The 16090-nt window shown below is 47.5% G+C and overlaps 3 protein-coding genes across 3 annotated transcripts; 1 reads left to right on the top strand and 2 right to left on the bottom strand.

Annotated features, from left to right (window-relative positions):
* Positions 1-391: 391 nt before the first annotated feature.
* spata20 (spermatogenesis associated 20) lies at positions 392-6966 on the bottom strand (the record flags this gene model as incomplete). Its single annotated transcript, XM_067244855.1, is given in 11 exon segments — positions 392-560; positions 1259-1451; positions 1614-1832; positions 2987-3061; positions 3491-3595; positions 3996-4126; positions 4245-4446; positions 4838-5136; positions 5732-5796; positions 6018-6146; positions 6869-6966. Coding segments are annotated over 10 exon segments (1583 nt in total), but the record flags the coding sequence as incomplete, so codon positions are not given.
* Positions 6967-7804: 838 nt separating this feature from the next.
* LOC136950654 (PI-PLC X domain-containing protein 1-like) lies at positions 7805-12036 on the top strand. Its single transcript, XM_067245095.1, is given in 8 exon segments — positions 7805-7945; positions 9519-9644; positions 10123-10253; positions 10453-10508; positions 10510-10576; positions 10742-10897; positions 11128-11311; positions 11548-12036. Coding segments are annotated over 7 exon segments (978 nt in total). The 5' UTR covers positions 7805-7945; positions 9519-9526; the 3' UTR covers positions 11814-12036.
* A 93-nt stretch (positions 12037-12129) lies between these two features.
* LOC136950928 (pepsin A-like) lies at positions 12130-15661 on the bottom strand. The gene is made up of 10 exons (XM_067245455.1): positions 15409-15661; positions 15084-15168; positions 14643-14790; positions 14374-14491; positions 14164-14282; positions 13826-14022; positions 13498-13614; positions 13165-13306; positions 12816-12914; positions 12130-12500 (listed from the first exon to the last, which is right to left on the bottom strand). The coding sequence occupies exons 2-10, from the start codon at positions 15140-15142 to the stop codon at positions 12363-12365; spliced, it is 1137 nt and encodes a 378-aa protein (XP_067101556.1). The 5' UTR covers positions 15143-15168; positions 15409-15661; the 3' UTR covers positions 12130-12362.
* Positions 15662-16090: the final 429 nt, after the last annotated feature.

Below are 16090 nucleotides of genomic sequence, written 5' to 3'. Positions count from 1 at the left end.
AGGTGTGTGTGTGTGTGTGTGTGAGAGAGAGCCACCTGTAACAGCAACACTGCTGACACTGCAGGGGGTGACTGATGAAGGCTACATGGAACAAGACCAACGTGTGTGTGTGTGTGAGTGTGCATGTGTAAGAGTGTTTTTATTTGTGTGTGTGTTCTTGCTGATTCCAAGGTATTTCACACTAACTCATTCCCGCTATCTGGGGCAGAGCATTCGCCATGGCAACATTAATGGGAATCCCTGGAGACGAGGTGTGTTGTGGGAGTAGCAGGCGTGTGTGTGTGGGTTTAATGTGTGTGTGTGTGTGGCCAGCCGACCAATCAGTCCATCAATCAGTCGGTCAATCGATCAATCGTCAAATCATCTTTTTTTTTCTTTTTTTATCTCTTACGCGTGCTCCACCTCCATCTCATCTCCACGGTAACAGGCGTGTAGCATGGTCCGGCGCTGGTCGTCCCACATGTGTGTGTGGAGGAAGCGAGCGGACTGGACCGCCCTCTCCAGCAGAGCGGCGTCTCCCAGCACAGAGCCCACCCTGGAGTACCCCGCCAGCATCAGACCTGGGGGCACACACACACACCTCTCTCAATGTCTCAAACAACACACACACACACACCTCTCTCAGTGTCTCAGACCACACACACACACACACACCTCTCTCAGTGTCTCAGACCACACACACACACCTCTCTCAATGTCTCAAACAACACACACACACACACCTCTCTCAGTGTCTCAGACCACACACACACACACACCTCTCTCAGTGTCTCAGACCACACACACACCTCTCTTGAGACACTCCTCAGTGTCTCAAACCCACACAGGTAGCCTAAGAGTGTCTCATTAGGGGAGTCTCCCTGGTGCTACCCAGCTTTCATGCCTCCTCTCTGGGTACCTCCATCTCCTCTCCCCATCTACCTCCATCTCCTCTCCCCATCTACCTCCATCTCCTCTCCCCATCTACCTCCATCTCCTCTCCCCATTTACCTCCATCTCCTCTCCCCATCTACCTCCATCTCCTCTCCCCATCTACCTCCATCTCCTCTCCCCATTCTACCTCCATCTCCTCTCCCCATCTACCTCCATCTCCTCTCCCCATCTACCTCCATCTCCTCTCCCCATCTACCTCCATCTCCTCTCCCCATCTACCTCCATCTCCTCTTCCATCTACCTCCATCTCCTCTCCCCCTCCTCTCTCTCCGTCTCTAACTCTACCTATCTACGGTCAGGTAAAGGGCACCATGGCAACCCTTACCGTTCCAGGAAGCCAGCATCTTGGTGTCCAGGTGTGGGCGTGGCCGTGTGGCTCTGACGGCGGCCATCTTGGCTCTAGCTGAGGCCAGTAGCTGTTTGACCCTGTCCATGCTTAGGCCGAAGCGAGCGGCTGTGAGCTCCACAGAGTAGCGCACAATCAGCACGTTCTGCCCCTGCAGCTCCCCGTGGGGGTCCTGACACGCACACACACACACACACACACGTGCACACACACGTGCACACACACACATCTTATTGATTTACAGAAACACAACAAAGGCCTATTACTACACATTTACACACATACACAAGAAAGTACTAATACACACACACACACAAAACTACTACACACACACCTGTTCAGGGTCGACGTTCCCGGGCTCCTTGACCCCGTAGTGGTGCATGAACAGGTCAGCCAGGGTGGCGCCCGCGCTGGCCCCGCCCACCACCTCCGGCAGCAGCTCTCTCAGCTGGGACGCCGTCCACACACAGAACGCCCCCTCACGCCGCGTCCCCTCCGGTCCCCCCCCCGCCGGGACAGAGTCTGCGTCCTCCGCACTGTAGAACCCTCCGGACTGTACCACAGGGAGAGAGAGCGGGGGGGTGAGCTCATTCAGACGGTCACTATGACAGGGCTTATGTGGATGTGTGAGTGTGTCAATAGGGATGGGTGTTTCCCTAACACAACACACAAGACATACACACACACACACACACACAGACACACAAAACTCAACCCAACACACACACAACCCAGGGTTTTTTCTGTGGTAGATCTGAGCAGATCTCTAAAGATCTTTCACACGAAGTCCTGACTAGCATCCAGGAAGGAGGTCCTCTCTGCTAGATTACCTTCATCACATACTTCTGAGGGGAGACATCCCATAATAAATCAGGGGGAATATAATGATCACAATGAGTGTGCTTTTAATTGTCTGCCTGGTTCACTGCTGCCAAGTCATTAATCAAGGGAAAATGGACGGCCTGCTCTGGGAGGGGAGAGGGAGAGGAGAGGGGGAGAGGAGAGGGGGAGAGGAGAGGGGGAGAGGAGAGGGTGGAGGGAGGGAGGGAAGGGGGAGGGGGAGAGAAGGGGAGGGAGAGGAGAGGGAAAGAGGAGAGGAGAGGGGGGAGGAGGAGAGGGGGGAGGAGGAGAGAAGGTGACCTGGAAAGGATGACAGTTTAAAAGGCCATTTTTTAAAGGGTTCCACCTTGTACCTTCTCACACACAAACTTTGTACGCACACACACCTGCTACTGCTTTGATTGTTTCATCATTTGTGGGAAAGCTACTGTGTCTGAAATGCACAGTCAGCACACTGACTAACACAAGGGAGGACTCCCTTTCCCTCTGCCTCTCTCTCTCTCCCTCTCTCTCTCCCCCTCTCTCCCTCTCTCCCTCTCTCTCTCCCCCTCTCTCTCCCCCTCTCTCTCCCCCTCTCTCTCCCTCTCTCTCCCTCTCCCTCTCTCTCCCTCTCTCTCCCTCTCTCTCTCTCCCTCTCTCTCCCCCTCTCTCTCCCTCTCTCTCCCTCTCTCTCTCTCTCCCTCTCTCTCTCCCCCTCTCTCTCCCTGTCTCTCTCCTTTCACTCTCCTGGTCCTGCTCTGTTCTCACTTAATCTTTCTCCAATTTTCAGCATCTGTCTGTTTCTCTCCATCCATCCAGATCTCCTCCCTCCCTCCCTCGCACACACACACACACACACACATACTAATGATGGTAGAGTTGGCTCACCTTGTCACTCAGGTCTCTGGAGACGTAGAGGAGAATATCCCGAGCCACATCTGCAAACAGCTGCTCCCCAGACACCTGCACACACACACACACACAGTGTATTACAAACAACCTAATACAACAACACAAAACCATGTCACCCAATTGAAGTGCTGAACAAGCCAGTTCTCATCTGCTCATTAAACAAAGCTCGAGTGAGTGAGTGAGTGTGTGTGTGTGTGAGTGTGTGTGTTAAGTCAGTCCTTGGTGTGTACCCTCATTAACAGTTCCATAGGCCTTCAGTGATTATTCTCTGTCCATTTACTGAAATAGGTCACCTGTGTGTGTGTGTGTGTGTGTGTGTGTGTGTGTGTGTGTGTGTGTGTGTGTGTGTGTGTATAGATCCGATAATCAGCAGCCAGCCCTCTCCAGCCTCCACCCCTGTAAGTGTGCCAGGGTGGCAGCACTGCTGGCTCTGACCACCAGAGGGCAGCAGAGCTCCAGGGCTGCAGTGAAGCTGCTCACCTGGTAGGCAGTGATGTAGGCCACAGACAGCTGGGCCTGGTCGTACAGCATCTTCTCAAAGTGAGGAACGTGCCAGGAGGAGTCTGTGGAGTAACGATGGAAACCCTGAGGAGAGAGAGACAGAGAGAGAGACAGAGAGAGAGACAGACAGAGAGACAGAGAGAGACAGAGAGACAGACAGAGAGACAGAGAGAGACAGAGAGAGAGACAGAGAGAGAGAGAGGTGGAGATAACAGGAAGTAACTGAGTGTGTGTGTATCTGTAACTGTGTGAGTGTGTGAGTATGTATCTGTAACCGTGTGAGTGTGTGAGTATGTATCTGTAACCGTGTGAGTGTGTGAGTATGTATCTGTAACTGTGTGAGTGTGTGTGTATGTATCTGTAACCGTGTGAGTGTGTATCTGTAACTGTGTGAGTGTGTGAGTATGTATCTGTAACTGTGTGAGTGTGTGAGTGTGTGAGTGTGTGAGTGTGTGAGTGTGTGAGTGTGTGAGTGTGTGTGTACCTGAGCCACATGGTCGTGTATCCCCCCCAGGGCCATCATGCGGAGGGTGTGCAGGGTCATCTGGAGTGCCTCTGCCCCCTCCTCCAGGGAGCGGTTCACAGCCCAGTAGGACAGCAGGAACATCAGATTCACTGGGGAGAGAGAGCGAAAGGTTTACAGCCCAGTAGGAACATCTGTATGTGTGTCTGTGTGTGAACATGAGTGTGTGTGTGTCTGTGTGTGAACATGAGTGTGTGTGTGTGAGCGTACCTGGCGAGGGGAACTTGGGCGTGTCCCTGAAGCCTCCGTACTCCTCCTCATAGGAGTGGGCGAGCTGCTGGAAGCAGCGGTGAGCCACGTCCGGCGCCGGGGGCGGAGTCTCGCCTGGCTGGCCCTCGATGGCCGTCCCCTTCCGCAGCGCTTCTAGAACCTTCTCCCCGCTCGACTCCAGCGCTGCGCGGTTACTCTGCCACTGCATCACACACACACACACAGACGCACACACACACAGACGCACACACAGACAGAGGATACTGTAGCATACTACACCACAGAACACTGTCCGACTCTACACTGACACTATGACACCAAAACCAACAGAACAGAGGAGAACAGAAGATAGGAGAAGAGAGGAGAAGATAGGAGAAGAGAGGAGAGAGGAGAAGAGAGGAAAACAGAGGAGAACAGAGGAGAACAGAGGAGAACAGAGGAGAACAGAGGAGAGGAGAAGAGAGGAGAACAGAGGAGAAGAGAGGAGAAGAGAGGAGAGGAGAAGAGAAGAGAGGAGAACAGAGGAGAACAGAGGAGAAGAGAGGAGGAGAACAGAGATCAACAAGAGACACACAGACCCACAGGACTCTCACCTGCTCTGTGATTCTGGTCAGGACTGTTTTCAGGCCGGGCCGCCGCCCGTTGTCCCTGGGGGGGAAGTAGGTGCCCCCGATGAAAGGTCGAAGGTCGGGGGTCAGCCACACGCTCATGGGCCAGCCCCCGCCCCCGCTGGTGGCCTGGACGAAGGTCATGTAGACCTTGTCCACGTCTGGTCTCTCCTCGCGGTCCACCTTGATGCAGACAAAGTTCTCGCTCAGCATGCGTCCAATCTCCACGTCCTCAAACGACTCTCGCTCCATCACGTGACACCAGTGGCAGGTGGAGTATCCCACTGACACACACACGCACGCACGCACACACACACACACACCTGAGTGTTAATGAGGACCAACAACAGCTTTAAGGGGGGTCAGATGGCTGAGCGGTTAGGGAATCGGGCTAGTAATCAGAAGGTTGCCAGTTTGACACCCGGCCGTGCCACACAACGTTGTGTCCTTGGGCAAGGCACTTCACCCTACTTGCCTCGGGGGGAATGTCCCTGTACTTACTGTAAGTTGCTCTGGATAAGAGCGTCTGCTAAATGACTAAATGTAAATGTAAGATCGTAGCTCTGGGACATATCTGGAGCAGAGCGATGTTTAAATCATTAAATGATCGTGTTCTACTTTTGCTTTTGTACCGAGGTCTGAAACTCATTTGTTGTTACAGCCTTGTACCTGAACACTTCAGTTTCTTTCAGGATAAATGAAGTGAATTGAGTTTCATTGAATTGATTTGAAGTTATCTTGAGATGTCAAACAAATCCTGGATGTGGATGAACAGTGTGATCACACGTACACAGTGTGATCACACAGTTATAAACATGCACAGTAGCCACTACCAGAGGCACTGCATGTCGTCTTAAACAGAGGCTAGTTATGAATCACCTGACAGGAATATTGGCTTGTCTTCACTCTTGGCTTTGTCAAAGGCCTCCTTTCCCCATGGGTACCTATGAAATCGCATCAGAACACAGTTTGATTTAACTTCTTAAGCAGTGTGTCACACACAACATATTTTAACTGTAAACTTGTTGAGTTTGCTTGTCTCTTGCTAGCCAGAGCAGGTGTGTGTGTGTGTGTGTGTGTGTGTGTGTGTGTGTGTGTGTGTGTGTGTGTGTGTGTGTGTGTGTGTGTGTGTGTGTGTGTGTGTGTGTGTGTGTGTCAGACTCACCAGTCTACTGGGTTGTACGCGTGCTGCAGCAGGTATGGAGACTTCTCTTTAGCCAGTCGGTTGGCGGTTCGGGGAGGTGAGGCCGTGGGGCTGGCGGACCCTGGACCCTCGCTTCCAGATGCCATAGTCCTACACAGTAAACAACCAGATAACTAGCTAATAATGTTCCTGAAAGGTGGGATTATCATGTAAGATATACAGTACATTAACTCAGATGTTTCAAGTTCATGAGTATATTCTAGAGACCGTTTTGTCTGCTATGAATTATTATGAAACTCTCCACCACGCCCACCGCCCTTGACAGGCGTAAAATATGACAGCGCCCTCCAACATAGGGCACGTGGATCCAGCCAGGAACTATCTTCTTACAGTACTTCAGTAGCTTTTCTATAAACATTAGCTGACCAAACTAGCTAGTTAACCACATTAACTAGCTTGCAAACATTCCTCGGGTCGTTTTAGCGCTATCTAGCTAGCCTAACTAGCTGCTATCGGCTAACTACAAAATCTAAACTAGATTTGTCTTCGAAATTTTTGTTTGTAGAGGATAAAGTATACAAGCTAGCACCACACCATCAGCAAAGCTAATTCAGTTGCAAGATCCGATCATAAAACCTCCGTTTGGCTAGCGAATAATGTTATTATTAGCTAATTAGCTAGAGAGGCATAGAGCTATCTTCAAAACATCAGAGCAGCATAGAATGGCAATTTACTCATTTACATACTACTGCTAGCTAGGCTAGTGCTACTAGCTTTCTCCTTAACTGTGGTCGAAGACTTGCTAACATCCAGTTCTCCTGATAAATCGGTGACATAATGTATGTTCCAAATGTACGGTGACAGTAACTTACTACCTGAAGCAGTAACGGGCCGCTTGGGGACCCAGACGGGGGAATTTGTCAACGGGTGGAACAAGGGTTAAATGTCCGACGGCCCGACTGCTCTCCGGGTTATTCAACGGCGTCTCTGCTCCCAGGAAAGCGATACTCAACAAGCGAGCTGGATCTGCACGGCTATCTATTTTTGAAGTAGTCCTTCTCCATGCTAATCTTAACATCTTAATCCAATGCCCCGTCAAGGCTGACTCACTTGTTTTAACTCTGCAGGGAAATCTGGGTGCAAGCGAGTCTCCAGATCATGTCTGGGACTCTGAAAATCTAGCATCAATTCTAGACTGATGGTGGCAGTGTTGGAGCGATAATCGACGCGCCCTTCCTTGAGGGTGCACGAAATCATGATGTTTTCTCATGTTGCTTGGTTGAGCAGAATGTGATTTATGTGTGTTAGCTTATAGTGTAGGCTACTCCACGGCACCAGAATCACTGTATTGTTTTATAAATGGCCAGACTGTAATATACAGGGGACACACACACACACACAGAGTAAAATACTTGCTGCAAAGAGTCACTATAGGCATTTTGTCTAAGCTCTAATGGCAACATGATTTACGCTATTAGGCCTATAAACCTTTGATAGGCAGGCCTAGGCTATGCCTTATAGTAGGCTATGCCTTATAGTAGGCTATAACCAGAGGACCACAGTCTATCATTGACTTTGATGACGATGGAGATAAACTCCATCTGAACAGCCTTCGATTGAAACCTTATTGCTTCACTTCTGAATCCTGTCCTGGGATTTCACAAGAACATGTTTTAGGTCCTTATTTCTTCCTTCCAGTCGGTTTAATATTTACAGTGGACATTCCTCACATATCTCACTTTGTCATGCATCACTAGAAACCACTTTCCTTTTCGGAGGTTATGCTACTGTGGGGGATTTATATTGACCCTATTCTTCCACGATTGGGGACAATGGCCATGTAGGCTACCTCCACCCCTAACTCAGGTTCGATAATTCTATTGAGATCGTTGCTTTGTTCTTTCACACATTCAGAACAGGCTTGAAGAAAGATTTGTATTTTACATCAGGTACGTACTTCTGTTTGGTTGTGCTTTTAGAAAACGGTTTTATTTTGTCTGATGATCGAAGACGACTGCCATTGGCCCTAAGTCTCCTTACTCAATAGACTAATTCAAAAGCATTTAACTGCATGTCAATTGTTTCTTCTCGTAACTACATCCTCTAGGCATCTAGACTTATTTTTATTATGAATTTAAGGCTATTTGTAGAATTTATTTTTTGCCTACTGTCAGAAATATTAACCTATCAAGCATTGCACAGTCAGTCGATGAAGAAGTTTAAGAAAGCTTTATTGCTTGCGGCCGGCCCACAAGGAGACAAAAACATCACACGCCATTGTGCTACAAAGTTTGTCTGCTAATATGTTGTGCTAGCTAGCTATTTAAACAGACTTGCTCTTGACATTCATTGGTTAACAAAAAAGGCATGCAAATCAAAGCCATAGAGACATTTTTCTATGACTCTGATGCAAATGTCCCATGGCTCTTCTTCATTGTCTCCCTTCCATAGACCTGGCGCGCGTGCGTGTTTGAGTGTGTGCGCTCTTTGACCCCTCTAAGCTTGACCAATTCTTTTATGGTCTCTCCAGTAAGATAGTGGTCAAGCCCACTTCCCCTTGTTTACGTAAGCCTGGTGTTATCCAGAGTTCAGATTTGGGGTTAGGCCTCTCTTTGCACACAGGGAATACTGAACACAGAATTATTCTTATACAGGATAACAGTTACATCTTTAACTTTTTTAACACCTACAGGCTGTAAGATTGCGAAAGGAAAGAACTTTATAAGAACTTTCTACAGGCAGTTTAGGCCATTGGGAGACATAACGGCTTGTTCAATGCAAATTTAAGATACACTTAATTTTACTGAGAATATTAGAGGAAGTTGCTAATCGTCAAACTTAACACAAATAGAGGAACACTAGTGTTCCTCTATTTGGGGGTAAAATAAAAATAATGTGATCTAGCATGTAAACGAAACTGCCAGATATGCAAAACTATAATGCTGATTTAGAGATATAAGCAACTGTCTTCGTTCACACAAGAAAAGGAAAGGACGTGTAGATATTCGCTACATACTTAAGTGTACGAGAGATAGGCCTATTACCACTGAAAATATTGTAGGCTACAAGGCTGGAATTGTGCTTTCAAGGTATTTATCGTGACAGACCTTAGGTGGTGACAAGGCAACACAGATAGACCTAACCTTTCGAGAAGGTATACGGTTGGTTTGCACGTGAAATATCGGTGGTGACAAGGCAACACAGATAGACCTAACCTTTCGAGAACGTATACGGTTGGTTTGCACGTGAAATATCGGCACGTAAGAAAGGTAAGCCTGTGAAACCCCCTCAGATCTGAATTTACATTTAGTCATTTAGCAGACGCTCTTATCCAGAGCGACACAGTAAGTACAGGGACATTCCCACGAGGCAAGTAGGGTCAGGGTGAAGTGCCTTGCCCAAGGACACAACGTCAGTTTGCACGACCGGGAATCGAACCTGCGACCTTCTGATTACTAGCCTGATTCTCTAACCGCTCAGCCACCTGACACCTGAATTTCCAGCCTGTTCTTTTTCCTCCAGGTTCTTGAATGGCTTCAGAGCTGGTAGACGGAACAGGAGAGCTGGAGGAGTCCGGGAATGCTAATTGGATGTCTAAACTACCTGAAAAACTACAGGCAACAACGCTGTGGGAGATGGCTATACCTGGTAAACATAAAAAAAAGGTCTTTATGTAGCCTATATAAAAATATAAATTATTCGTATAATATTATTAAACAATATTTAATAAAGATGTATTTTTTTTTTTAAGTTTGTTAATTTAGTAGACGCTTTTATCCAATGTGACATATTTCGGTGGTCAAGTAACCACATCTTAGCCTACTATGGAGCTGCATCAGCTTTTATATATATATATATATATATATATATATATATATATATATATATATATATATATATATATATATATATATACAAATGAGGATGTGCCCGCTAAATATAGTTTTCTCAAAATGAGAAATGTGTGGGGTGGACATATTTACCGTTTTCAAAAAGTGGTTCGGACATGTCCCAGCCACAATGAAACGTACTCGGCTGATTTGGGGAGTTTGAGGATTAGGTGGGTGGGGCGGCTGCGTCCTGCACAAACTGGCATGTTTGTGATCATTCGTGTGTTTCTTTGTAGGCAGCCATGACACAATGTGCTACGACTTGGACAAAACCTTCCCTGTCATGGAACCGGACACTCTGGTTAAGCTGGACCAGCTGTTACCCTCCTTGGTGAGGCCAATCATCTACAGATGGGCCACAACCCAGGTACGTAAACACACTAGGCCTGCAAGATAGATGTCTGTGAGTTAATTTACATTTTTACGTTAATGTTAAGACATGGCTTTTTCCACCGCATATTTTTATTTAATTTCACACAAATATCAATCACCATAGTCACAATACATCCGGTACAAAAGTTATATACAATACAGGTTGTGTGTGAACTGCAGCTGGCTTGTTCCAGGAATCTGGAGTCACAGAGCAGCTGAATCTCGGGGTTCGTGTCTTTGATCTGAGGATTCAAACCTGACGACAGCAGCAACACACTTTACTTTGCACACGGCCTTTTCACCCACAGCACTGTGGAGGTGAGACTGTACTCACAGTACATCATGCATCACTGAAATCATTTGTTTATCTAAAACAGAATAGTATGTTTTCCCTGTTAATCACCCCAAAGTATCCATAGAAAGCTTCCAGTTTAGAAAATACTTGTAAGAAACAGTCTTACTTAGTGGATAACTGTGTGTCAGAGTGTCCTCAGTGAGATCCACAGCTGGCTGGAGAACCACTCGAAGGAGGTCGTGATCTTGGCCTTGTCCCACTTCCACAACCTGAGTGTATCCAACCACGACCACCTTGTGTCATTCATCAAGACGCTGTTTGGATCCAAACTCCTTCCTCGACAGGTACTGAACGAAATACTGAACTAGAAAACTAACTTTAAGATCAGAAACACTGAGAATCACTGTGTTTAGTACATGATGTTGAGGACAGGATAAAAAGTAAAAGAGTTTGATCACACACCCACTTTCCTGCTTGTCATGAATGTGTGATGAACTCGCAGACAGGCCTACACACACTCACACACACTGAAAGTGTTTTGATGGCAGCTTAATATCCTCGTGTGACACCACAGGACCTCCCTACGCTGCAGACCTGCTGGGAGTCTAAGAAGCAGGTCATCATCTCCTACGACTTCTTGAGGGCCTCTGACCAGAACCTGGAGCTCTGGCCGTCTGTCCCGTACCACTACGGCGACACTCTGGACCCAGAGAAGGTGATAGCAGTGCTGGATCAGAAGCTTCAGGAAGGAAGACCAGGTTTGGGAACCTGATTCACTACGCACCATCACACTGAACTAGGTGTCAAAAGCATTTGAAAATCTGATATACTGGTGCTTCTTGATGAACAGTTAATACATGATTTATTTATCTTTCCTAAAGAATGGATTTTTGTTGTTGTTGCATTATTCAGATATTGTTGTTAGGATTTGTGCAGGATCATGTAGGCTATACAGTATCTTATGTTGCTACGACGCCCTCTCTGTGATTGACAGCTCGGTTCTTCATCTCGGGACTAAACCTGACGCTGCCTGAAAGTCCAGAGGAGGTGTTGAAGCACGTGCTGGGCTCCCTGCGTGACACCATGCTGCCAAGTCTGCCTCTCCTGCTGGACTGGGTGAAGAGGCAGACTCCAGGACCAGGCAAGACCTGCATCAACATCATCTGCTCCGACTTCGTGAACCATATGAAGTTTGTTCCCCTCGTCATCAAACTCAACGATAAACTTCTGTCACAAGAGGAAGACTCCACCACCAGTTGATCTGATTCTGAATACTGAAACTGGAGTCACAGTTTGTGTGTAGAGGTTATAAGTTGTAATACTTCAAACCCTGCCTCCTCTCTTTGAGATAACTGTCTGCTTTATTTACACAAATCTGCTAATCGCGTAGATTCTTTTTCTGTTTAGTTTGATGATTGAATATAGCCTGTCAAAGTTGTCGCTTCAACAAATAAACAATCACTCAAGGGTGTTTCCTCCCACATTCACTCTACAACTTTCAATTTGTGTGAGAATTATTCGTTTCTTAACATGTTTAAACAAAGCAAACTCGACCAGCTTATTCAAGATGCTACAACTCAGTATCATTTAATCATGCAGAGGAAATTCATTGTCTTTTCACTGTCAATCTGGCCAGCCCTCTCACTCCCAACACAAAGCAGGTTGCCTGATCATTCACCTGCCTCTTTCTAAAAGGGTCGACATCAGTGACAACAAAGTCATGTTGGTCATGTTGGGCAGGATCTAGTTTTCAAGCGGACACTTTGTTTTCATGGCTCAGGGGTGCTTTCACAATTGATCTGGGTTTGATTACTTTGCCTTGGCCAGGCCCACTGCGTTCTTGGCCCTGCTGAAGATCGTGTAGTACTGCCTGATGAACACGTCCCCCAGGATCCACCGGCTGGAGTCCAGGCTTCCAAACCCGGTACGACAGCCATAGTAGTGGGACTGTAGAGACAGAAGCAGTTAAACCAGACAGACAGGACAGAGAATGTGTTACATTTAGTCATTTAGCAGACGCTCTTATCCAGAGCGACTTACAGTAAGTACAGGGACATTCCCCCGAGGCAAGTAGGGTGAAGTGCCTTGCCCAAGGACACAACGTCATTTGGCACAGCCGGCAACCTTCTGATTACTAGCCCGATTCTCTAACCGCTCAGCCACCTGACTCCCTGGAGTCAGGTCCTGGAGCGCCCTGAGTTCACACACACACACACACACACACACACAAATACAGACACAGACACACAGCAGGAAACATACCCTTAGCACAGAGGCAGCTCCTGGGATTGTAAAGGCATGTCCATTGATGTTGAAGGTTACCGTGGGCATTTTGTCAACAATGATACAATTCACAACATGCTGAAAGAGAGAAAAGTGTCAAGTACACCACAGTGTAAAGTAACCACATCTCAGCTACAGTACCACAGTGTAAAGTAACCACATCTCTGCTACAGTACCACAGTGTAAAGTAACCACATCTCTGCTACAGTACCACAGTGTAAAGTAACCACATGTCAGCTACAGTACCACAGTGTAAAGTAACCACATGTCAGCTACAGTACCACAGTGTAAAGTAACCACATCTCTGCTACAGTACCACAGTGCTTACATCAGTGAACAGTCGGGTGGCCCCCAGAGCCTGGTTGATGCTGAGGGTGTCCACCAGGGGCCCCAGGATCAGAGAGGTGCCGGTGTCCACGATGGCCTGACAGCCGCCCTGACATGCCACCACCTTCCCCTCTATGGTGACGCTGCCACAGGAATATAAAAAACACAGGGTTAAATCACAGGGTTGTGCATTACCTCGGTGATCTACAGTATCTAGTCCCCACACACCCACTACATACTAACCATTAACTCTCTAAGGCCAGTGTACCTCTCTGTAAGGCTACATGGCTCCTCTATAAAGCCTAGATAACTCTGTATTAGGCTCCATTAGTACCTGTCTACAGTGATCTGCCAGTATGTCTCAGAGGAAAGAGGAACCCAGGTGATTGGTCCAGTGTAGTGCTGGGGGTCAACTCCACCAAAGGTCACCATACTGCCCCCCTTCTGGTGTCTGGAGACAGAGAGGTGGAGGGAGAAAGAGGGAGAGAGAGAGGGAGAGAGAGAGGGACAGAGAGAGAGGGAGAGAGAACTTCAGCATGTTCATGTTCTGGGTAAGAACTCCCCTCCCGCAGAAAAAATATAATCTTGAAACGAAAGAGCACTTTCTACACCCAGAGGGCCAGAATACATTTATCATCTAGAAGCAGGGTCTACCTCCTCACCTGCTCAGGTAGACAGAGAAGACGTCCTGGTCGATGAGGTGCTGACTCATCATGTTGTCAAAGACGGGCGTGGCCCCTGAGGCAGACAGGCGAGGGTAGGCCAGACCCAGGATCCCATCAGCCTTCATGTGGGCCATGAAAGGAGCCTCGGTGTGGCTCAGCCCAAAGACCTGGTTTCTGATCTGGATCCCTCCCACCTGGGAGATGGGGGGGTGGGGGGGCGGGGGGGGAGACGGGGAAAGAGGGAGGAGAAGGAGGGAGGGTGAACATCTAAATCAAAACTTTTCAGGTTTCTAAGTTGTTCAGACTCTCTCGTGAGTGTAGTGTGAAGGTGTCACCTCGACGGTGTCGTAGCCCAAGAAACCGGCCATGCTGCCGGTGCCATAGGAGATGGACAGAATCCTGCGAGTGTTCCGGAAGGTGCTGCTCAACAGTGGGTGGAACTTGCGGTGGTTTCCTGTGTGGAGAGAGTCATGACAGTCAGCAATGAGTGTTGGTATTTCAACATGACTTCAACAACTGACGCGTGTGTGTGTGTGTGTACGTACTGCAGCCTACGCTTTTGCAGTAGATGGAAGGAACCCAAAAGGGGGAAGAGCCTGTGTCGAAGATGACACTGAAGGACTTGGGAGGAGTCCCGATGGAGATCACTCCATAGTAGGACAGCTGGAGACCAGAGAGGATATCAGTTAACAGAGGACAGGAGAGACCAGAGAGGATGTCAGGTAAAATAATAAAATAATAATATACACAAAAAAATTATATATATATAATAATCCAAACAGCAGACAGGGGCCAGTTCTGCAGTTCTACTCACGTCAAAGTCGTTAGTGATGATCTGGTTGCTGTAGAAGTTCTGTTCAAACTTGGCGGCTGCGTTGTAGGGGAACTTGTTCCTGTATATCTCCCACAAGCCCTGCTCCTCCAGACTATCCCTGGCACTCTTCCCCTTTATCAGGGGGACCCTGGAGCACAAGCAGATAGAGATATACACAGATAGAGATATACACAGATAGAGATATACACAGACAGAGACATACACACAGATATAGATATACACACAGATAGAGATATACACAGAGATATACCTCACATTCAATTAATGTTTTTAGTGTGAAGGAAGAACAGAGAACAGGACTCCACAGTGGAAGGCCTGGGCAACAGCCCACCTGAGCGGCCACCACAGCCCCAAGCAGGAATTGAACCCGGGGCCTTCCTGCTGAGGCGACAGCGTACGAGAGGTCGCACGGTCACTTACTTGACGAGGGACTCAGAGAGAGCCACCATGACACACAGAACCAGCGCCCACTTCATCATGTCTTATCAACCGTCACTCCTGGCAACTGTCAATCAAACACAACCTGTCAATCAAACAACGCCTATCACCAGTTAAACACAAGTTCTTTAGGTCTAAACAGGCTTAACAGTATTACAGGAGCTTGAGATTATGTATCAGTTGTATAGGTACAGTTTGGTGGTTAAAGCATTGGACAGCAGGTTCAAATCCCCGTGTCCGTCAATTTGGATAAAAAATCAAGCGTTTGCTAAGGTAAACAGAAGTGCTATGGTGAACTCATACTGACCTCCCAAACAACTTCCTGCATACAATCTTCGGTCTCCACTGCACAGTAACCCTCAACGCTGTTGATGCTTAATTCTTCAAATCAAAGTTTTTACCAAACGTCCAGGTGTGTTGCCTGTGCTGTAGGAGGATGTTGTTTTGAAATAAGGAAATACATGTTTTCTCAAAAGCTCAGGATAAGACACACCCAGGATTCACTACCTCATACCTATCAGACTTCCTCTCTGGTCCCTCATCTGAAACACTACGAAACGAGTTTGTGTTCAAACTGTAAAGCCCATCTTGATAATCCAGGTTGTAGATAAGAGGCAGATAGACGTGTAACTAAAACTCAGGTGTCTCCTAAACATTTTGAAGAATTCTATTTCCTCATATCTTTGTCTTTGTCATGGGTTTGGTGGAAACGTGTTTATCCAACTCCAGTCCACGCCCTTATCTTAATAATGAAACTAGGCCTCACACTAACTCCAGCCCATGCCCTTACCTTAACAATGACCCTAGGCCTCACACTAACTCCAGAGATGGGAAGAAAGTGTACTTAGGTAGATTTTTCAGGTATCAATACTTTACTGCACGGAATTGCTCCTCCCAAGTTTTCTTCAATTTTTTCTCCTCTAGTGAGTTTTTCTGGGAGTTTTTCCTTGTCTTCCTTGAGGGTTTAGGTTGGTGGAGGGTCAGTTCTA

Source organism: Osmerus mordax, chromosome 10 (assembly GCF_038355195.1).
Source record: "Osmerus mordax isolate fOsmMor3 chromosome 10, fOsmMor3.pri, whole genome shotgun sequence".
Classification (NCBI taxonomy): domain Eukaryota; kingdom Metazoa; phylum Chordata; class Actinopteri; order Osmeriformes; family Osmeridae; genus Osmerus; species Osmerus mordax.
This window is presented reverse-complemented; position numbering and strand designations above follow the sequence as displayed.